This window comes from Corythoichthys intestinalis, chromosome 22 (genome assembly GCF_030265065.1).
Source record: "Corythoichthys intestinalis isolate RoL2023-P3 chromosome 22, ASM3026506v1, whole genome shotgun sequence".
Taxonomy (NCBI): Eukaryota; Metazoa; Chordata; class Actinopteri; order Syngnathiformes; family Syngnathidae; genus Corythoichthys; species Corythoichthys intestinalis.
In genome coordinates this window covers 2425213-2449864 of record NC_080416.1, presented here as the reverse complement: position 1 = coordinate 2449864, position 24652 = coordinate 2425213, and the positions used below count along the sequence as shown (strand labels likewise).

The following is a 24652-nucleotide window of genomic DNA, read 5'->3' as shown; positions in this document are numbered from 1 at the left end:
GTAAGTTAATTATAACTTGTTTCTGGTGCCAACGGATGGAAACTCGACCTCTGTCTCATCGTATCGAAAAATAATTGGAGACAGATTGACGCAGGTTTGCATCTTCGTGCAATAGAGGTATTAAGTAATGACTCGGAATGCAGCCACTTTACACTAAAGTGACACATTTCGGATGTGCTGTGGCAATGCAAGCAATTGAGGCCCACCAAAATTTGTGTAATGGCTCATGTGTGCCACAAATTGAGAGCAAAGCAGTCCTTTTTTTCCTAATAGACAAGGTGATGGCCTGGTTCTTCCACTTATGTTAGCATTGCTGTGTGCTGGTGTTTATTAGGTCAAAAATTGCTTGCTTTGTTCTTGTTCTTAGTAAGGATTAGAAGTCGACTGATGTATCGGCCGGCCGATATATCGGGCCAATATGTGGACTTTTTTTCTCAACATCAGCCGATTAACAAAAAAAAAAAAAATTTGGCGATAAAAAAAGGATTTTGATCAGGCATCTGTGTGGGCAACTGTAGCAGCTGCTGACAGTAGGATCCCGGAAGGACCCTGCAGCAGCTTAAAGCAATAATACCTGACTGCAGCCGAGAGCCAAGCGACAGCTGCTACAAACCACGTCCTCATGATGCTACGGTGGTAGCGTCTCATAGATATCATAGATACTGTATACAGAACTAGATGCGAAATGGTAGATTCTGCGGCATTGGTAAACAACCGCCATCTTAAAGCAGTAGACTTCTCAGGCAGGCTCCGCTGTAGCGGTCCTAATGTGAGTAACTTTTTATCCAAACTTGTAGCATTAGCTTTAGCTTTAGCATGGTGCACATTCACTTAAATCCTCACCTTTTTTTTTTTTTTTTTTTTTTTTTTACATCTCGTCTTGCTAAGTAATGGTGTTATACTTATATAGCGCTATTCCACCTTTCAAGGCGCTCAAAGCGCTTTACACTGCATCGCCATCTACCTACTGGTGTGTATAATCATAAAAAGAAGTGCTGCTCTTGTTGGTTTGGTAGTATTAGAACAAATTAATTCTTAAGTCTCAGGTCATTGTGAATTTGAAGTGGCTGAAGAATTTTTTTTTATTAGATTTTTTTTTAAAAATTTTAAAAAAATTTAATTAAGTATATTGACCTCAAATATCTGCTTACAAAATAGCTTTCGATATTGGTAATCAGAGGAATTTGTTTTTAGATATCGGTATCGCCATTTGAAAATCCTAGGTATATCAGTCGCCCTCTAGTAAGGATACTAAAAAAAATTGCTATTCCTCCGTTGATCTTGGATAGATCAGCATGATATTTGGTAGGTATATTCTAGGGATGAATCCACATTTAACATCAGAGCCCATTTATTTGTTTAATTACATTAATTAACTGCTGATTCATTGTTGCCTGTAGGTGCCGAGTTAGCCAGTAGAGGGCATGTGCGCTTTTCAGTTGTGCTTTAAAGCAAAACTAACCTTTCAGTTTTGGTCGATTTTAGTGACGCCAGTGGACAAAAGCAGTATTGTTTTGCCTCAAGGTAGACTGTGTTTCCCATGAGTATCAGCGCACACCTGCACAGTGTCGTAAAATCATGATCTCTCAGTCGCCTGCAGATGGATTAAACGACATTTCTGTTTCCAGCGGCTGTGTGAAGGATGAATAGTACAGTGTTGTTTTCGTCAGCCATGACAATCACGAAAATATTTCGTCGAGGAACAATTTTTTTCATGACGACGAGACGATAACGAGCTAAAAACGTATCTTGAGTGACTAAAACTTAACAACCCGATGCCAGTTTTCGTCTGACAAGACGAGGACGAGACAAAAATGCGCCATAGTTTTCGTCGCATGTTAACAATATGTGACATTTGCAGTTAGCCTGCCTAGATGTGTCACTCATGTGGTGTGCTGCGACCCCCCAACTCACCCACTAGTGTAGTGTCCTCTCCAGACTCCCCATTGCTTGTTTTGAGACACACACTGTAATATTTTTCTTATTTTGGCGAGAGAGAATATGCAATGTTGTTTTAGCCTTTATAGGTCTATGCTGAGTGCTAAATGTAACTTGTAGCGTTAGCATAGCATTCACGCTCACGTTAGCATTAGGCTAGTGCTAACGGTGAGCGTCCTCCTAAACTCTCAGACAACTTTTTTCCATACAGTTTGTGGTGTCCAGCCGGGTGTAACTAATTCATAATAATGTAGCCTACTGTTTTCCTGGTGATTGTGTATTATCATGTGTTAGATTTGTACATGCTACAATATGTATGCTACAATATTTGCTCATCTGTCAGTGTTCATTGGAAACCTTATTTCTTTTTGGAGTAAAACTTTAGAATTTTACAGACGAAAATATTGAGTTATCGTCGATTAAAATTAGACGAAATTAGTCTCGAGTTTTCGTCAACAAAAACTAGACGAAGACACATTTTAAAATGACTAAAATATGACTAAGACTAATAAGTATTATCGTCCAAAAGACGAAAACTAAGACGAAAATTAAAATGGCAGCCAAAATACGCTGCCATGAACGCTGGAATAGTAGTAAGGTAATGAATTGAGTTGTGGCTAAATAATAGCATATGACGGTTAGCAACCGTGTGGCTTAGTGTGGCTAACCCCCCACTCCACCCGACTTGTCAGCGCTGATGACTTTGGTTGGGGGGGGGGGGCTGGGTGAGTCACGCAAGCGAGTGAAAGCTGAACTAATGTATATTCTTGCATATCCTCTTACCCTAGTAGCCTTTTTTTTCCCTCCAAGGACAAAACTTTTTGTCTCTTTTGTTGCTCAGCCATCTTTTCAGAATTCGCATCGTCTACCGTCTTTATAACGAATGGGGAAAGAGTCAAGTGACATTTGTCGTCAAGCAGTCTGCACATTTGTAGTTTTTTTTATGTGGCAGGGTCCCTGCCACCCTCCTCGAAGTTAATTACTGCCAGTGAAAGCGATAGACACCCTCAAGATATAAAAGAGGTGTCATTTAACTAGTTGTCAGTTGACGTATCATCACAAATGTTCTGAAAATACACAGGGTGATTCAAAACGAGTGTGCCAAAACTATTGTGGTTTATTTAAAAAATACAACAACAAAAACCAATAACTAACTGGATATAAGTACTGTATAAAACTTCAAGTTTTTACTCAATACTTTACAAGTGCTCAATGTGACCACCACCAGCGGCACGGACAACATCAAGCCGATATGAAAACGCGCTTCAGGATACACGCAAACTAAAGCACACAAAACGCCTTTTGCTGAGGAGTTGCCATTTTGAGCGTAAATAAACAAGTGATTTTCCGACAAAGACAAATTGAAATTGACACCCAGTTAAACAAAGATAATTCCTGCATCAAATGACCGCTAATTCAGTCTATTTCAATGATTTTAAAATGAATAAATGCGTGATGGTTTTGGCATATTCTTTTTGAATCACCCTGTAGTTTATAAATGTTGAAAAGTTACCTAGTGTAGCTTTAATGTCTCTGGGCTAATGAGACGTTTAAGGAGTGACTTATTTTTGATCAGTCAGTCCATTTGTGTTGTTTAGATGGACAAATGTATATGGCGGAAAACACTCAGGTGACATGGAGTTCCGCTCTGAGACCCCCAATTTGGCCAAATTTCAAAATTGTCCGATGTGCATGCTTGATACATAATTGGAAAGCTTGAAGTCTCAATTTTCTGGGGAAGAAAAATTTTGAACAGGAGGGCATTTAAAAAAAAAAAAAAAAAATTTTTTTAAACAGCTAAACCCTATCTGGAGGTGAGAGCATGCGAGAGCAGAATTACAGATGCCATGACTTTAACGAGATAGTATCGCGCCCTTACCTTGTTTTGATCCTAAAACTCCATGTAGCATGTATCACTGAGTGTCAAGACACAGCTGTGAATGTCCACAGCTGTATTTTTGGGGGATTTTATGAGTGAAACATGGTAATATAACAAGGGTCACGATGCAGAAATCGCAGACATCACGGAGTGGTCGAGATTTTGTTTTTCATATATTAATCCCTTTTAAACGTTTTTTCCCCCATTTTTCTTTTTTGGGATCGATTATTTATCATCTAATACATCAGAGAAAATGTGACAGTAACCAAAAAAAGAAAATTAAGCGATAGTTAAGAGGTAGATATGTTTTTTACAGACGCCATTTTTTTCATTGTGCAATAAGTTGTTTAAAAGTTTAAAATATGCGAGTGAATAATTTTTTAAAGTCTTTTTTTTTTTCCAAAATGAAATAATAGACATGAATTAATGATTCTAAGCTGAAAATGAGACATTTTGAATAATAAATCTAAAAGCGGTTGCGCGGCGTCTGTAAACGGGGGTTTCAAGGGTAAAACGGACAAATTAAAAATAGTTCGGGGGCTTAATGCGCCTTGAATATGCTATGGCAGCATATAGACAAATAGTTTTATCAAACACAACAGTCGTTTTGGCTTAAAATACAGCAGTTTCTTTTAAAGGGGGTTGCAAGAGCAGAAACTTTTTCAGCCTTTTCTGTGTTTTCCGCCATATATGTACATCATTTTGTTTCAAACTAAACCACGCATCTCCTTTATTTTGGAAGTTATTTGGGAGAATGTTTGAAAAGTTAAGATATGCCCATACTGTACAGTCAGTAGGTTCAGCCCCCAGTTATTTGTGAACATGTCATTTCAAGTTTTGCCCTGCTGGGTCTCAGCCTCCTAATGATATGGTTCAAGACTTATGGGAGCCACATGAGCATGACTAAAGGAGGAGGGTAAAAAAAAAAAAAAGAAGAAAAAATAGTCCAACCCCTCAGAAGATTTCCTGTTTCATGAAAGTGCTCGTACAGTGTGAGTCATATAGGGCACGTCCTGCCCCATTGTGTTTACTCTCTCACAGCAGCTGAGGGGAGCAACAAGCGGACCGAAGAAAGTTCGCTCGAGTCTGGATTTAACTCCCGGTCAAGGCTTCGGCTAATTAATGAAAAAGAGAGGGGGGCATTGTCCGTTTCTTGATGGAGCTACTTCGCTTTTCCGCTTTCTGGTGTGGAGCAATACTCTGTGGTAGTATTGTGCTCGAGCAGGCGGGTGAGTTTTTACTGATAAAAAGTTTTTATATTTGTTTAATAGCAACTGCCAAGTTTTTTTTCCCCACAGGCTTTAATGCTGTCATTCACTTTACGATAATTCATACGGTAACTTTTTCCACAGGTGTTTGACAACGCATAATTTTGTTTTAACTCAAGACGCGTTTAAGGAAGCTTGGAGCATTAAGTGATGGAGTTGTTCTGTTATGTTTTGTTTGTTTTTCCGTGTATTTTAAAACAATCATATGTAAGCTACACGGGGCGGACCTATACTCAGATATGTCCATCTTTGGTTCGCTGGCCACATTGCTAACAGGTCGAGGAAGAGTCTGTTGAAATTAATCTGTCTCACTTTGATTCCCGGCGTTTCTTAATCCTCCTCAGCTCTCCTTGCAATTAGACGTAGCCATGGGTGACAATTACTATGGTTCGCCCTCCCCAAAGCCACCCTGCTGGGTTCAAATGACACGCTTATTATTATTATTTTTAAAGGGGCTACACCAATTATCTAATTATCTAACTCTATTACAGTGGTTCATAACCTTGCTAAAGGTACCAAAGTAACCAAACCCCACTGGTTTCATAGGTGCATTCACGGAACCCTTCGGAATTTCATAATTAAGCTAGCAACAGTGTTGTTTTTGGTAGCCTTTTACATTTTTTTTTCTTAGTTTACGTCTTTTGGACGATAATACTTATTACTTCGTCATATTTTAGTCATTTCAAAATGTGTTTGTTTTCGTCTAGTTTTTTTGTTGACGATAACTCAGACTAATTTTGTTTAGTTTTAGTTGACGTTTACTAAAAATGCTTTCATTCGTAAAATTCCAAACTTTCACCCCAAAAATAAATAAGAAAAGTTTTACAATGAACACTGACAGACGAGCACATATTGTGGTATCTACAAATTCATCACATAATAATACACACTCAGCAGGAAAGCGGTAGGCTACTTTATTTTTAATTAGTTAAACCTGGCAGGACGCCACAAAATGTATGTAAAAAAAAAAAATTGTCCAAGAGTTAAATAGCCTAATGCTAACGTGAACTTGAATGCTATGCCAATGCTACGAGTTACATTTAGCACTCAGCACAGACTTTTAAACGCTAAAACAACATTGCATATTCTCACTTGCCAGGAAAAAAAGACAAATCTTAATGTGTGTGTCTCAAAACAAGCAATGGGGAGACTGGAAAGGACACTAGACGAGTGGATGAGTTGGGGGGTCGCAGCATGTCACATGAGTGATACAACCAAGCAGGCTAACTAAACAGAGAATGTCACACATTGTGAGCATGCGACTAAAACGATGGCGCATTTCGTTCCCGTCTCGTCAGGTGAAAACTGGTATTTGTGTCGTCAAGTTTTAGTCTCCCAAGATACGTTTTTAGCTCATTATCGTCTCGTCATGGTCATGAAAAAAATTGTTTGTCGACGAAATATTTTTGTTAGTCATCATTGACGAAAACAACACTGCCTAGCAAGCTAACATCTAAGTAAATTCAAATTTGTTCCAGATTTCAAATTTACTACAAATAATGTTGCCTTTTGCTGTTAATTTTCACATTGGTAAATGCAATTGAAGACATTTAATTAAACACTGTTCCTTTTATTTGGTTTTCATGTCTACATTCTTAATTTATTGTCGCATCATTGCATCACATCACATCCATGGCATGACATGAAGCAATTTTTTTTTTTTTTTTTTTTTATTATCTACGCAGTTCACGCTGTCTGGTCCATTATACTTCCTCATTCCAAGTGCCAGTCAACCTTCCACTGAGCAAACAGATTTCTCCTTCCATGAGATAAAGGTTTAGCATTCAAAAGAAATGGAATAAAGCCTGTAATTTGAGCGAACCAGTCCAAAACCTGGTCTAAAACGCCACTTTGCCTAGATTTAGTCGGCGTACAAAATAGGGATTGCGTTTCTTAACCTTCACAGAACGTCTGAAGCTTACTCACCGAACCCTTGGGGTTCATCGAACCCCAGTTAAGAACCTCTGCTCTGGTACTTTGGTATGGACACCACCATCAGTGGCGGTTCTAGACCAAAATTACCAGGTGGGGCCAGTGTTTTTTTCAGGGGGGCACATACAGCGCCTAGCAAAAAGTATGGAATCACCAGTCTCTGACAAGCACTCACTCAGACAGTTTATAATGTAGAACAAACTCGGATAAAAAGCTTGAAAAAAATAATGAATTAGTTCAAAAGTGCAACTCTTTAGCATTCAGAAACACTCAAAGAACAGAATAAAAAAACACTGTGTTGGTCAGTAAATGTTACTTTTATAGAACAAGTGCAGGGAAATATATATGGAATCACTCCATTCTGAGTAAAACAAAATATGGAATGATGAGAAACAAAGAAATAATAATCAAAACACATCTCTATTATTTTGTAGCACCACCTCTGGCTTTTATGACAGCTTGCAGTTTCCGAGGCATGGACTTGATGAGTATTCTTCATCAATTTGGTGCCAACTCTCTTTGATTGCAGTTGCCTGATCATCCTTGGAGGTCGGAGCCTTGCTGTGGACCATATAATTTCCACGACAGGATTTCAATAGGGTTGAGATCTGGGTTATTCGCAGGCCATGACATTGACTGGATAAGTCTTTCTCCAAGGAATGTTTTAACAGTTTTAGCTCTGTGGCATGATGCATTGTCATCTTGGAAAATGACATTTTCAATTGAAGGAATAAGAAAGCTGTCTAAAATGTCAATGTAAACTTTATTGAAGATTTAACCACAGCCATCTCCCCAGTGCCTTTGGCTGACATGTAGCCCCATTTTATTAAGGAATGAGGGAATTTTAATGTTGTCTTCAGGCAGTCATATTTGTAAATCTCACTGGAACAGCATCAAACAAAAGTTCCAACATTATCACCTTGTCCTGTGCAGATTCTTGACTCTTGACATACAGCAGTTTATTTTAAAGAGGGGTGCAAGAGCAGAAACTGCTTTTTCAGCCTTGTCTGTGTTTTCCGCCATATGCATATTGGAGTTATCGGGTAGCCGATAATATTGGCCAATGAAAGGATTTTAAAATGATATGGGATAGTATAAAATTCCTAATGACCTGAGACTTAAATTATTAATTCGGTCTTGTGCTACCAAACCAACCAACGCAGCGCTTCTTTTTATGATTATACACACTTAGCAAGAATAGTATATAAATTTCAAATAATTTAACCCACCAGGACGTCATGACGAGATGTAAAAAAATGTGAGTTTAAGCGAATGCGCACCATGCTAAAGCTAATGCTACAAATTAGATTTTGAGTGTAAGGATCTCTCGGTAAACGCCTTAAAAGGCTAAAGCAACATTGCATACTCTCTCATGCAAGATAAAAAAAACTATTATCTATTAGATATGTGTATTAGATTTATGTAAATATACTGTATTATCTTATTCAATCAAAAAAAAAGTTGCTTCAATAAAGAAATAAAAAATAAAAAAAAAGTTCAACCCCCAAAAAAGTCACTTCAATCAAAAAAATGTGTTTGAATGCAAAAATGAATTTTAACAAAACCTTTATTGATCCCACCATGGGGAAATTCTTGGTGTAAATTTGAAACTCAAAAAACAAAAAGCATGTGAAAGCTATTTTTCTTTTTCTTTTTTTTATTGACGTAATGTTGATTTGTGTTTGGGTCACATTTTGGCTAGGACAGTTTTGTCTTTATTATTCAATCAAAAAATAAGTTGCTTCAAAAAAATATTTTCAAAAAGAAAAATTGCTTCAATATAAAAAAAAAAAATCAATCATGGAAAAAGTTTTTGAATGTATTGATGAAAATATTTGAGATTGAAAAATTTGCATATGAACACTTAATTTTTCATCGAAAAAGTTTTCTCTGATTGAAGCAATCCTTTTTATTTTGGGGCCTTATTATGGGTAGGACATTTGTGTCTAAATCATTTAATCCCAAAAAAAGTTGCTTCAATCAAAAAAAATATTTTCAATCAAAGAAGAAAATCATTTGAATAATAAATTTGCCCTCTGCTATTTTTTTATTTTTTTTGGGGGGGGGGGGGGGTGGATTATATGCAAAGCAAATGACCGTCTAAGTTGCTAGTCACATGATCAGTTCGAAAAATAATTTTGACCCATTATGAAAGTATATTTTTTCGTTCATTTCATTCATTTTTATTGCAGTTTTATTGCTTTACAACTTTTAAATACGTATAGGAAACTCACTTACATACAATGACACTTTTCGGCCACCAGGGGGGCCTGCCCCCCCTTAAAATCCGCTTCTGTATACAGTACATAGTATATATATACCGCTATACACAATAGGAACAGACAGACATGACATGACATTACGGACAAGCGCACACACACATGAATAACAGTACAATCCCTTTCTCAAGTGTAGTAATAAGAGCCTAAAAATTGTTTTTTAATGCGTTTTTTAACTGTAAATTATTCTAGATCAGTGGTCTCATACACAGTACAACCATGCTAGTACTTAACAACACCAAAAGAAAACAACACACGACCTCACCAGAATTGCTGTTAAATTAGCTCACTGCCATAGTCATTTGAATTATATGGAGGTACGTCTTATGTATAAAATTCATTGTATTTTGAATGTGTAGGGGTGGGGACCTTATAAGCTATGCTTCTTCTCACTCCTTTTCAGATGTTTTTGTTATTTCAAATAATTTTGTGTGGATTATTTTGTTTTAACACCTGAAATAAAATCAATCAATCAATCAACTGGGATGGACGTTAATGTATGATCATGTTTCAATGCCACTGACGGTGATAGACATCTAATCCATTCGGCGGCTATCGAACCCCACCCAATCTAAATGGGTTGGACGCCTATCGACGGCAATGGCAGCCAATGCCTAGAGGTGAGGTTGAAATCCTAGCAAAATATGAAGCATTAAAAGTAGTCACAACTGTTCACACGAAAGACTTCTAAAATGAATTGGGCGTCTATTGCTGTCAACAACAGCCAATGAGTTGAAATGAATTCATAGCCTTGACAAATATACATAAATTCTTATTTCAGTGCTATATGAAAAAAGTTGTATTACAAATTTTATGACTTACTATTTTTACTACTTCACTATTTACAAATGAATTGGAAATCTATCACTGACCGTGACACCCAATGAGTTATTGTTGATATTTTGCTTGAATCTACTTTGCATGTGTCTCAGATAAGCCTTGCATGGAAGGAGAGGATGCATAGCTTCTCTTTCCGTTGCAAGTTGCACTGTACTGTACGGCAGAAAGCCACAGGTCTAACTCCACCCTGCGACTGACTGACAAAGAGGGCTTTTGTGGCTCAGCTCACGCAAACACATGCGCACAAACACACACCACCTTTCCCTCCTGCCTGTGTGAAGTCAAGCATATCCAAACAGACACCGAGCTTCTTCGCACTGGACACTATAAGGGGCGGCTTATAACATAGTATAATAGCACACTCACTTAGAGGATACAGTTTGTACTTGAAGTGTGTTTAAAGTTAAAAGCTGAGACCCAAATCCCAATTTGGGTGCCAGATAAGAAATCTTGCAAAACATATGCCTGACTGAACTTCTGAGAACCGTACTACGCAAAGAAAATACTGTCACATTTTTTTCTTTCTCGTCATACAAATGCAGTTACTTGAGAGGAGTCTTTTAATACTGCATCGTTTACGCCCGTTTTTTTTAAATCATGATTTCAACATCGTTTTTATCCAAACTCGCAAAACCCCACAACACTGTTCTCACTGTCAGTATGCCGAAAAATAAGTAGGAACGATAGAAGAGTTATAAAACCAATTTAAGAATTCATCTTTTGAATCTTTGACCGTTACAAAATGAATTGTATCGGTGAATGTGTTTTAGGAAACAACTGCCATGTAAGTGTAAAACAGGGGTGTCCAAACTTTTTGCAAAGGAGGCCAGATTTGGTGTGGTAAAAATGTGGGGGGCCGACCTTGGCTGACGTCCTTTACGTAGAACAATATATTTAAGCAAAGTTTGGCAAGCCGTTCTGTTTGTCACATTTGCTTTATTATAGGGCTGCAGCTATCGAATATTTTAGTAGTCGATTAATCGATGGACTAGTTAGTTCGAATAATCGAGTAATCGGATAAGGAACATGAAAAAGAGCTGAGCTGAGCCTCAAACGAAAAATATATATATATATATTTTTTTTTTTTTTTAAATGAGGATCTGTGTACAACAAAAGAACAAATGGCTAACTTGGATAGAAAAAGTCTGCTAGCTTAAATGCTATAAAATGCTCTTTTTTACAATGCTCTTAACAAGTGGTTCAGACACATATTCCCACACAATGGCTAAATATACCAACAAACTAAATTAAGAATGCATGAAAAAAACATTCACTCAAACAAAAACTTAGCTTAAGTTGGTCTTAACAGGGAGCAGTTGGATTCAGCTATGTGAAAAGAGGAAGACCAGAAGCCAGTGTATCCACCCTCGTCAGTAAAATTAAATGCAAACACTTTTAAAATCAACCATTACAATGTCACTTTAATTAAACGAATACTCGAAGCAACTAAATTTGGTTCGAATATTTTTTTCTAATCGAATACTCGAGTTAATTGATTAATCGTTGCAGCACGTTTTTTTTTTTTTTTTAATAATTTCAACATTTTCCAACTAGCCTTTGTGTTGTTCTCTTTCGACTCTCGGGCTCTGGCGAAATACTGCTGCTGTGAAATTAAAACTAGCTTCAAGTTGCTTCAATTTCTCGCTACATATCTACCCTGTAATCTTGTTGTACATGTCAGCGTGTCTTGTTTGGTAATATCGCCTCATATTGAACTCTTTAAAAACAGCGACTGTCTCTTTGCAAATGAGGCAGACAGTTGTTGCATATTTTAGTGACAAAATAGTCCCGTTCCCACCTACCCTTGAAGTGCCAGCCGTTGCAGTCAGCTTTTTTTGTTGTTGATTTTTGCCATTTTAGAAAATTGAGTGTAAAGGGTCACATGTGGTAATGTTGCCTAGAGTGCTGCTCCCTTTTAGTGGGTAAATGAGGAGCAGCATTTAGTTTGTAAGCTACTTCATATGCTTGTAGCAGTACTGCAGACCAATTTATTTAGTCTGTGTGCGGGCCAGACGTTATTGATTTTATGACAGAGGCTGGGGACCGGATGAAATCTGACCACGAGCCGCATTTGGCCCCCCGGGCCGGACTTTGAACATGTCTGGTGTAAAAGGTAGTTACAGTTAAGAGTGGGAACTTCAGGGCATCTCACGATACGATACGATTCGCGATGCAAGACTCACGATAACGATTATCTCACGATATCACGATACAGCGATTATCGATATATTGGTCAGAAATTGGATACATGATATTCTACGATACAACTGTTGAAACAGGGGAAAAAAAGCTTTATCAAAATAGAAAAAATACTTTTTAAGTCATTTATTAAACAGTGACATGTTTTCTGTGCAACATTGCTGTAAAATATAAATCTACTGCAAATTGTGCACCTGCACATATAGAGGAAACAAACCACAACCACTGATATCTCTTGGAGAGATCATGATGAATGGCACCCTTAATTTCTTTAAAGTTTTAAATCTTTTTTTAAAAAACAAAAACAGTGCTGTAGGTGTCAGTCTGCAGTTGAGCTTGGAGTGGGGCAATGATAAAATTGGTGGGTCTTTTCTTCGTATATGACCTTTGTTGCCAAAAGCGTTGCTTTGAGCACTTCCACTACCTGCTTCAGCATTTGAGATGTCAGTCACAGTCTTCCTCACCTAAAAACAACAAAATAAAACAAAAAATATTAGCTACTTCATAGCTTTTGAGTTGAAATCCTGATTTTTTTTTTTTTAAAAATTGTGTTGGAAGTATTGAATTTAAAAAAAAAAAAAAAAAAAAGAATTGAATATAGAAATTGAAAATGCAATAATTGCCTATTTTTAATATGTAGGCTACATTAAATATCATGCACATCACTTTATATATCTTGGAACCTATTCTAACCATTTTAATAGCTTATTGTATCAAAATGGCAGTAATAACAGTTTGCGTAGTAAACTAGATGGAAAGTGGTTCTCAAATAATATCAAATAAATCGGTAAGTTCATGTGGGCTTGTTTGACATTCGTTTTCATCCAGTTTAGGGTCCTGGTTTATTTTATATCATTCAACACCGAATGTCATCAAAATAATACATGTAAATTAAAAATCAATTACATTGCAAAACTTTCTTACCTCAAGTGATGAAAGCGAAGCAGTGATGAAATCCGGTGTGCACTTCGTCACCAGCTCCCAGTGAACCTTATTTTTGTTAGACAATTCTTGTATACAGCAAAGTCCTTGTTCACCTTACTTCCTTTCTTGTTGGTGTAAAATCTAAAGTGTGTCCCCATTAGAGCTGGGAATCTTTGGGCACCTAACGATTCGATTACGATTTAGAGGCTCCTATTCGATTATAAAACGATTATTGATGCACCCCCCTCCTTTTTTTTTTTTTTTTTTTTTTTTTAAATGTTTTGTACATTAGTTCCAAAATTGTTCAAAAATACTCTCAGGCTAAACCAAACTACAATTTCGGTATCAAGTTAACATATAACAGTAAACAAATATACAAAAATAACAGTAAATAAAAAAACTCCAGTCCCCATTCTGTATCAGCAGCTTTAAACTACATTCAATTAATTTAATGTTGTGAATCAACCGTTGTTAAAATTGCTCCCGTTATTCCATAATTTCCCTTTGTCTACTTTCAACATGTGAAAGTTTTAAAACTATTTTAAAGGTAGATTCAAGTCAATATTTTACCGATTTAGCAGTATTTTAGATAAAAAGTTAATTAGGTTCGCTTGGAAGGTTCGCTACAACAGCCTTGCAGGGAAGTGTACTGTTTTAAGATGGCGGCCGTTTACTAACGCCCGCATCTAGTTGTCTGTAGATGTGCTGCTAACGCTACCGAATCGATATTGCATCTAGTCCTATATAAATGATATCTACCGTAACATTATGTGGATGTACTTTGTAGTAGCTTTTCGGCAGCAGTCAGGTATGTTGTTGTGTTTTTTTATCTCGTGGCATGAGTTGAGCTAGAGCCGTGAGTTGAGCATTGGCATTACCCGAGGGGCTGGGTAATGAGAAGCATGATGTTTAGCTACTGTCGCTCCGTTCCTCATTGCGTCCTGAAGACCGCGCGGCACGCTGAGTGTGTTGTACTTCCGCTTTACTTGGCATATTTCAATAATCGGAATTTGGATGTTTGTGAATCGTTCTCGAATCTTCCACGGCTGGATCGCGAATAATCTAAGAATCGGAAATTTTGCACACCTCTAGTCCCCATGTGTGATTTGTAGCAATATTTTTCTCATTTTTTCCTCCACCGTTCTCACGAAGCTTTATTTTTTTCAACCCACTTGGAGCTTCCTCTCTTCTTCTCTAGACGACTTGTGCGCACTTTTTCTTCACCGCTACTCCCGAACGCCCCTAGTGGACCGCCAAGGAATTGCTCAACAAACATTGAGCAGTTTACAGCATCCATACTCCATTGTATGGCTAATATGTTAAATAAAAGTATCGATAATTGGCGGGAGCATATCGATAACCGATCGGGTTATATCGCGATGTATCGCTGTATAGAGATATTATCACGCTCTTAGTTACAGTGGCATAGCATACTCATGACCATATATCAGCTCAGTGGTGGATGTAGTACTCACTTTTTCTACTTAAAGGGGAAGTTCAGAATTTATGACATTAGGATTAATCTTCAAGTTAGCAGGGGTTTAATTAGTCGGTGGAGTTCATTTCAACAAATTCCGTGCAGTTTGTCAGTTATTTGTTAGTTTCAGGCCTCCAGAGTTGCTAAGCTAGCGCGAGTCAATGGTGCCCGCTTAGCATGCCAATAAAAAGTGATGTTAACAGAGCTGTCAAATAAATTCAAAATGCAGATCATTGTTCGAAATACCCGTGCAGCCAAAACAATGTCATACGAAACCGCCGTAATTCATTTCATTCTGCAATCTGCAGGACTATTTTTTTTTTTGTTAGATGCGTAATGCGACCATAATAGGGAGGAGTGCTTCGGCCACTCGTGCTCAGTCTGCTTGGGGGTCCCTTTCGTTCCGACCCAAAGAAAAAGTCTGCAGTGAAAAAAAACGATGTGATATCACTAGGGCTGCAGCTATCGAATATTTTAGTAGTCGATTAATCGATGAACTAGTTAGTTCGAATAATCTAGCAATCTAAAAAGGAACATAGAAAGTTAAAATACCTGAGCTGAGCTTCAAACGGTCTAATAAAATGAGGATCTTTGTATAACAAAAGAACAATTAGCTAACTTACATAGCAAAAGTTGGCTAGCTTAAATGCTATAAATTGGCAACTTTTTTTTTTTTTTACAATGTTCTTAACAAATGGCTCAGACACACATGCCCACAAAAACAACTAAATATACCTATAAAATACTTTACGAATACGTTAAAAAACATTAGCTCAAACAAAAACTTTAGCTTATGTTGGTCTTACCAGGGAGCAGCTGGATTCAGCCACATGAAATGAGGCAGACTCGAGGGCAGTGTATCCACCCAAATCAATAAACTTAATGTAAAAGCTTTCGAAATACAAACCATTACAACGCCAGTTCAATTTAACGATTACTCGAAGCAGCAAAACTTAATTCGAATCTTTTTTTCTAATCGAATACTCGAGTTCATCGATTAATCGTTGCAGCACTAGATATCACTCCGCCCTGCTTGCCTGGACAGTCCGTTCCCTGCAGAGCTGCTGGATTACAAATGTTGCTGTTCATACTAAGAATGCAACAATACTCGGTTTTACATTGAACCCTTCGATACGCCGTCTCCGATTCAATAAGCAAAAACATTCAATCCGAATTCAAAGCTCCTAAAATATATTTTCTGAATTTATTTTTGTCGTCTCTCTCGCTAAAATGTCCGGCGCAGCTTTACCTTGAAAAAACAAACTCTGCCGCTAGCAGCCTCCCTCCACAAATCCTCCCCAAACTGCATGAAAGTTGGAAGCAGTTGGACAAGAGGATCATTACACGTGAGGAAAGACAGAAACTTAAGGAGACTGCTTGCCGTATAGATCCGTTGTTTGGCAGCATTTTGGGTTAGCTGATATGCTATCCCCACTCGAACATGTTAAACAAAGGCTGTCTTTACGGATACGTACTACAAAGTCCGCCTATACTGATGCTGACTTGACTACGACGAATAACTATGTCAAAATAGGATCTTTTACAGCCATTCAAAACGGGGATAGTTATCCGGTTGACTCAAAATGACATCCGTCATACGTAGGGTTGTTCCGATTATGTTTTTTTGCTCCCGATCCGATCCCGATCGTTTTAGTTTGAGTATCTGCCGATCCCGATATTTCCCGATCCGATTGCTTTTTTTGCTCCAGATTCAATTCCAATCATTCCCGATAATTTTTCCCGATCATATACATTTTGGCAATGCATTAAGAAAAAAATGAATAAAACTCGGACGAATATACACATTCAACATACAGTACATAAGTACTGTATTTGTTTATTATGACAATAAATCCTCAAGATGGCATTTACATTATTAACATTCTTTCTGTGAGATGGATCCACGGATAGAAAGACTTGTAATTCTTAAAGGATAAATGTGACTTTGTATATTGTGACTAAATATTGCCATCTAGTGTATTTGTTGAGCTTTCAGTAAATGATACTGTAGCCATTTAACTTCTACCCAAATGCATGATGGGAAGTGCAACCATGACTGTGCGTCGTGGTACCAATTGATATATCTTCTCTGCGTTGGGAAATAACATAGAGTGTTAAGAAAAAGATCAACTACTACCTTTCTTCCCCACATTGCTTCCCACGATTATTCTAATCGTTGGGAGAGGGCTTGTAAGGCTTTAGCCATTTTTAAAAAAAGGCTCCAAAGGCTGGCAAAATTCACTCTACTCATTTTACGCTGCCTTTTAGCTCTACATACTGCATAGGTAAAATGGCGCCATTATAAATTGAATGTGACAATGCGTGAGTGGGTCGTGCAGCGCATGCGTTAGTTGCGTTGAATATTGTAACGTGTTAAATGTAAAAAAAAAATTACGCGCGATAAATTTGTTAACCCTACGTAAAGCTTAAACTAAAGACCCTGGAAGAGTGTAATGTCTGTAACATTAAATACAATTAGAAAACGATTTAATAAATATATACAGTGGGGAGAACAAGTATTTGATACACTGACAATGGGAAAACCCATTGGCAGTGTATCAAATACTTGTTCTCCCAACTGTATATATTAAAAAAGGCATGTCCGATATTTTTTTGCCGATCCCGATACTTTGAAAATGACGTGATCGGACCCGATCATAAGCATTCATTAATGCTCATGGTAATGTCATGTCATAATTATGATAGTCTTATGGCGCCACTGTCAAATAAAGTGTTACCAAATTCCATAACTAACAATTATTGAAACAACTAGGACAGTAACTGAAGAAATAATCAGCAAAGAACTTGAATTTTGATTGCAGCGCTACAGATCTTAATAACAATGCATGCTAGGAGGCATGTTGAACAACAACGGTGTTGAGAGTAGGTGGCAGCAGAGGTTGACTGTCACCCCCAAGAGAACAGTGATGGCTGAATGAAGCTTCTTGAAGCAATGGAGCTTTGCAGCCGATTAGTTCAAAGCTTCACTGTGGTTCATTTGGTCTTATGGCAGTTGTATGATGCAGCTATTAAAGTTATTAAGTGTTACCTGTTAATATTTTTTCGTGTAAATATCCCATAAAACAGTGAGGAGAGCTGCGGCTTATAGACCAGTGCGCCTTATAGTGCAAAAATTAATGTACTTAAGTACAGTAACGGAGTACTTTGTCACATTCCCCCACTGTATCAGCTTGTTTTTTTTTATATTCCATTGTCTGTTTCTATTGACCCATATTTCATTACCCGAGCTGGCCCAACACATCTGAAGATGACTGAGTGATTGCTTTCACTTTTTTGACTGGTAGGTATGACAAATTAGCAAGATTCCTGTGAGAAGATGCATACACGTCTCCTTTGTTCTTGGCTGTCTGGGATTTGTCTCCAAGATAATGATCGAGCCCTCAGGCGCTAAGCCACAATCGTGTCTGTTTGCTGGCAAAGTCAAGTCAGAACGAGACCAAAGGCGGTGGATGCCATTGCATATTTGCATTTGGGACCCAATGTAGTAAATAGTAAAACCCAGCTATTCGCTTTGAATGATGACGTAGCCGTGCCGCTAATAGCAATAAACCACAAGTGATTGAATCTTCTTCCAAAATGTTAAGAATTGCCTAAAAAAAATGCTTAAAGGAGATTTGATTTAGAAAAACTGCACTGGAAGTGCACATGTATGATGCTCATAAGTGACCAGTTGCCAATCATGGAACACTATTGGAATTGTTTAACATGCTGTAGCAGTATGGCCCGGCATTGCTCGGGTTTGTGTAACGTGAACGCAATACAACCAAAGATAAAACATACTTAGACATTGACTTCATAATGATATTGATGGGACATGGAGCACGGGGCCGAATAATAGGACGCCTATATTGTTGGCGTGGCCGTCAAAGCTGACCGAGTGGAATCACAGACAAAGCTTTTTTCGTTGAAAATTCTTGTGAATAAATGCTTAAATTCCTGAATTCTTTATAGATATGGATGTAAAACAGTCTTGTTTCTTGGTTTAAAAGCAAAAAAAAAAAACGTGCAGTTAGCATTTATTTTACGTAAATATGTCGAAGTACCATGCTAGTCTGTTAGTGAATGTACAGTAGCTAGCGGCCGCCTAATATAAACAGAGCTTTTCCGGTGAAAATTCTTGTGAATAAATGCTTAAATCCCTGATTTTTTTTATAGCTACGGACATAAAATAGTCTTGATTCTTGGTTAAAAAGCAAAAAAAAAAAAAAAAAGGTGCAGTTAGCATTTGATTTTACGTAATTATGTGGAAGAACGATGCTAGTCTGTTTGTCAATGTGGCAGCTGCCATATGTAAACAGAGCTTTTCCGGTGGAAATTCTTGTGAATAAATGCTTAAGTCCCTGAATTCTTTATAGATATGGACGTAAAACAGTCTTAATTCTAGGTTTAAAGCAAAAAAAAAAAAAATCATGCAAGTAGCATTTATTTTACATAAATTTGTCAAAGTACGATGCTAGTCTGTTAGTCAATGTGGCGGCCGCCATATGTAAACAGAGCTTTCCGTTGAGAATTCTTGTAAATAAATGCTTAATTTACTGAATTCTTTATAGATATGGATGTAAAACAGTCTTGTTTCTTGGTTTAAAAGCAAAAAAAAAAAAAGTGCAATTAGCATTTATTTTACGTAAATATGTTGAAGTTCTATGCTAGTCTGTTAGTGAATGTAGCTAGCGGCCGCCTGATTTAAACAGCTTTTCCGGTGAAAATTCTTGTGAGTAAATGTTTAAATCCCTGATTTTTTATAGATATGGACGTAAAATAGTCTTGATTCTTGGTTAAAAGCAAAAAAAAAACCAGCAAAAAAAACGTGCAGTTAGCATTTATTTTTACGTAAATATGTCGAAGAGAGATGCTAGTCTGTTAGTCAACGTGGCAGCTGCCATATGTAAACAGAGCTTTTCCAGTGAAAATTCTTGTGAATAAATGCTTAAATCCCTCAATTCTTTATAGATATGGATTTTAAACAGTCTTAATTCTAGGTTAAAAGTAAAAAAAAAAAAAAAATGTAAGTAGCATTTATTTTTCCATAAATATGTCAAAGTACCATGCTAGTCTGTTTGTCAATGTGGCGGCCGCCATATGTAAACAGAGCTTTTTCTGTTGAAAATTCTTGTAAATAAATGCTTAAATCCCTGAATTCTTTATACATATGGCCGCAAAACAGTCACGATTCTAGGTTAAAACAAAAAAAAAACAAACAAAAACAACGTGCAGTTAGAATTTATCTTACGTAAATATTGCGAACTATGAGGGTAGTCACTAAGGAAATTAGCGTCCGCAATATGTAAACAAAGAGCTTTTTCTGTTGAAAATTCTTGTGAAAAATGCTTAAATCCCTGTATTCTTTATAGATATGAATAATGCAAAACAGTCTCCATTCTTGGTTAAATGCAAAAAAAAAAAAAGTGCAGTCAGCATTTATTTAAAGTTAATATGCCGAAGAATGATGCCAGTCCGTCGCGGTTAATTTTGTCCTATTAACGTTTGACAATGCATGCATGGTACGAAAAATATTACAATTACCTTGAATCCTCGAGCAAATCACTGCTGAGACAATCCTTCCTGTTTATATGCGGTACAGCTTTCGTACTTTTTCAACCTAAATCCGGCGTTGAATCACTGCATGTGTTGACTAACTGCGACCGACTGCGAATAACTGAAGCGGACTGTAGAACGGTCCCCTACTTGAAGGCGTTGCGCAGTGGGTGACTGATGTGACTTGTCAATACAATTATGAAGTCTATGCATTAGAGATGTAGTCGTAATGTAGTAATAGTAAAAGGACACCATAAATGGGTTATTGCGCAATCGCTTTTCCATCACTGTGTCCAGTATTGTGGCGAGCGACGTGGAGAAGAATGATAGAGACAGATTTCATGTTTCACACTTCCTGGTCTTGGGCCCAAACACCACACGACCCCAAAAGAGGACGCCTTTATTGAACAGAAAACACCAGAATATAACAACCGAAAGCACCACTCTCAGCCATGCTTGCCACAACTACCCATGAACCATTGCAGGCGTTACACATAATAAATAACAGTTGTTACACTATGAAAATCCAGCCAAAATGAATCCCTTACTAATATTCCAGAAAATTGAAAATATTTTTGGAAGGGATTTTTCTATGCTACTTTTTGGAGTTTTGAAATAATTTCCTGCACTAAATGGAGGCCTACAGAGATCAAACCCATCTAAGAACACTCTCAGAAACATTAAGTACAACAGCATAAAATTCTAAATTCGTCAAAATCCACTCAGCCATTTCTGAGTCCATAGGAAACTAATGATCCTTCCCACTTGCTGGTTTATCATTACGAGTGCGTCCTGTTCATGTGCTTTTGTTGTCTTAGCAAAAAATAAACATGGCGGACACGGTCTTCATTTCATTTTGATGCACGTCAGCATTTGTCATTGATATATACTTTGAAAAAGTACATTAATGTGAGTGTTCTACTTTGACTACTCAGATGTTAAGATGTTTTTACTGATTGGATCCTTGTCTTCGTTTCTCCCCAGATGCCTATATTTTAAAAATAAGGCGGCTGTGCAAGTTCTGCGATGTACAAGCAACCAGCTGCGCCGGTCGAGGAAGCTGCAAGGTGGAGTGTGACATTACTTCCATTTGCACCAGTGACGACGACGTGTGTGTTGCCATTTGGTAAGGTTCTAGCAGAGGTCATGAAAACCGTGAACAACTACAAAACACTGTCGTAATGATCTCGGTTCAGGTTTGAGACATTTCCTCACTCAATGAGAGGCAGCGAGAACCAAAGGAATTTTGTATTGCTAAATGGCAATTTTGCCATATGGCATTTTTTTTGCCACGTGGAAAATTTGATTTTTGCGATGTGGCATTTTTTTGCCATGCGGCAAAATTGATTTTGCTATTTTAATTTTTTTTTTTCCCATGTGGCATTTTTTTTGCCATGTGGCAAAATGGATTTTGACATGATTTTGCCACATGGCAAAAAAATGCCACATGGGGAAAAAAAATTAAAATGGCAAAATCAATTTTGCCGCATGGCAAAATCAATTTTGCCGCATGGCAAAAAAAATGCCACAGTGCAAAATACATTTTACCACATGGCAAAAAAATGCCACATGGCAAATAAATGCCACATGGCAAAATCCATTAAACCACATGGGAAAAAAATGCTACATGGAAAAATCCATTTTGTCACATGGCAAAAAAAATGCCACATGGCAAAAAATGCCACACGGAAAAAAGCCACATGGCAAAATTCATTTTGCAACATGGCAAAAATGCCACATTGTAAAATTAATGCCACATGGCCAAATCCCTTTTGCCATATGGCAAAAAATGCCACATGGCCAAATCCATTTTGCCACATGGCAAAAAAATGCTACATGGCAAAATAATGCCACATGGCAAAATACATTTTGCCAGATGGCAAAAAAAAAATGCCACACGGCAAAATCCATTTTGCCACATGGCAAAAAAAAAATGCCACACGGCAAAATCCTTTTTGACACATGGTAAAAAAAGCCACATTGCAAAATAAATGCCACATTACTAAATAAATGCCACATGACAAAATCCATTTTGCCACATAGCAAAAAAAATGCCTAATGGCAAAATTCATTTGGCCACATGGCAAAAAAAATGCCACATGGCAAATATCAGTTTTGGTTCTTGGCTCTGCTGCATTCATTTGACCTTGAACAGTGAACCGAAGATGGATTGAGGAACAAAAGTATTTCAGTAATTAGCCGTAAGCATTCAGATGACTGAAAGTGAGAAAACGAAGCAGCGCAGCCTAAGCTGTTGAGCGCACGGCAGTATTGCTGTCTAGCTGTGTAATAGTGAATGATGTCTTCCCCTCCCCCTTTACAAGGAGGAAGAAAGATGACAATGTCACGTTCGACACTGTCTGCCACAACCCAGCTCACAAGCTGTACGGCCTGGTCCTGGAGGACTACAACAACAGCAAGTGTGAAATGAAAGAAAGAAAAGGCATGGGCTCGTCATTCTTCATGTGCTCCTGCTCAGAGGATGAGTGCAACGAGAATATCATCTTTAACACCTGTAAGTTTTACCACACTAAAAAGCAACACACATATAACTCGAGCAATAAGAGATTCAATTTAGATACTAAGGATGCATAAAAGGTATACCATGATGTGGATAAACATATCCACACACACAGTACATCATTGACATAATGTATTCAACAAGGAGAAAAGTATTTTTTTGTACACCGTACAATGAAATTGGTAAACATAAACGAATGTAGAATAATATACAGGTAGTTGCGTGATTTCGACTTTACGACGCCCGAGTCTCGTCTGCCATTTTGTCTACAGTGGGTTTTTTTTTCTGTTTAGTCGCGTAAACAGTACCTTATTATACCTCATAGGATCTTATTTTAAATTTTTTAAAACCGATTTTGTAAGCTGACATTTAGGGGCCCATTGTGAGGTTACATTTTTCTTCTGCTCATTCCGTTTGTAAACATTGTAACATTGGCCACTAGGTGGTGCCAAATCACAATTCACAACAGTCATCACCCAAGCAGTGAACATAAGTTATAAGTTATTATTTTGGCTATATATCAGTTGATGTCAGCCGATGTTGAAAAAAGTCCATCTATCGACCCGATTTATCGGTCGGACGATATATCGGTCAACCTTTATGAGAAAGATCATCACCCAAAAACTGAACAAAAGTTATTCAATTATATCGGCTGATATCGGGCGAGCTTGAAAAAATTCTTTATATCAGTCCGATATATGATCTGGCCGATATATCGGTCAACCTTTATAAAAAAGATGAGCACCCAAATAGCTAATATAAGTTCTTCTATTATATCGGCTATATATTGGCAGATGGCCGATCTCGAAAAAAGTCCATATATCGGCCCGACAATATATCGGTCGACCTTTACAAGGAAAAACTTCACCCAAACAGTGAACATAAGTTATCCTATTATGTCGGCTGATATCGGGCAATCTTGAAAAAAATTCTACATATCAGCCCTATAAATTAGCTGGCCAATATATCGGGCGACCTTTATAAGAAATATCACCCAAACAGTGAACACAAGTTATTCAATTATATCGGCTGATATCGGGCGATCTTGAAAAAATTCTTTATATCAGTCCGATATATTATCTGGCCGATATATCGGTCGACCTTTATAAGAAATACCAGCACCCAAACAGCTAATATAAGTTCTTTTATCATATCGGCTATTTATTGGCAGATGGCCGATCTCGAAAAAAGTCCATATATCTGCCCGATATATCGGCCGGCCGATATATCGGACAAGAAAGACCATCACCCAAAACAGTGAACATAATTTATCCTTTTATATTGTCTGATATCAAGTGATCTTGAAAAAATTCTTTATATCAGTCAGATATATGATCTGGCCGATATATCGGTCAATCTTTATAAGAACGATCATCACCCAAACGGTTAACATAAGTTTTTCTATTATATCGGCCATATATTGGCCAATGGCGGATCCCGAAAAATTTCCATATATCGGCCCGATATATCGGTCGACCTTTATCAGAAAGACCATCATCCAAACAGTGAACATAAGTTGTCCTACTATATCGGCTGATATCGGGTGATCTTGAAAAACATTCTATATATCGGCCCGATATATTAGCTGGCCGATATATCGGCCCGATATATTAGCTGGCTGATATATCGTCTGACCTGTATAAGAAAGTTCAGCACCCAAAGGGCGAACATACAGATCTTCAATTATATCTGCTATATATCGGTCGATGGCTGATCTCGAAAAAAAGTCCATATATCGGCCGACCGATATATCACCCTACCATTTTTATAAAAATACACAAATAAAACTATGCACTCCAATGATTAATGCAATGATTATCAAACGTCCAATTACACTTG

At 37.5% G+C, this 24652-nt stretch overlaps 1 protein-coding gene across 4 annotated transcripts in view; it reads left to right on the top strand.

Moving 5' to 3' along the window:
- tgfbr2b (transforming growth factor beta receptor 2b) overlaps nt 1-24652 on the top strand; it is a 95948-nt gene that overhangs the window by 44621 nt on the left and 26675 nt on the right. Inside the window, exons 3-5 of one of the 4 annotated variants that reach the window (XM_057827614.1) lie at nt 4862-5046; nt 21277-21418; nt 22617-22807. In XM_057827614.1, the coding sequence (XP_057683597.1) occupies nt 4974-5046; nt 21277-21418; nt 22617-22807 (406 nt within the window). In that variant the 5' untranslated portion in view covers nt 4862-4973. Of the gene's footprint in view, nt 1-4744; nt 5047-21276; nt 21419-22616; nt 22808-24652 lie in introns of those variants that run through there. The other 3 variants (XM_057827612.1, XM_057827613.1, XM_057827615.1) reach the window with 3 other exon arrangements.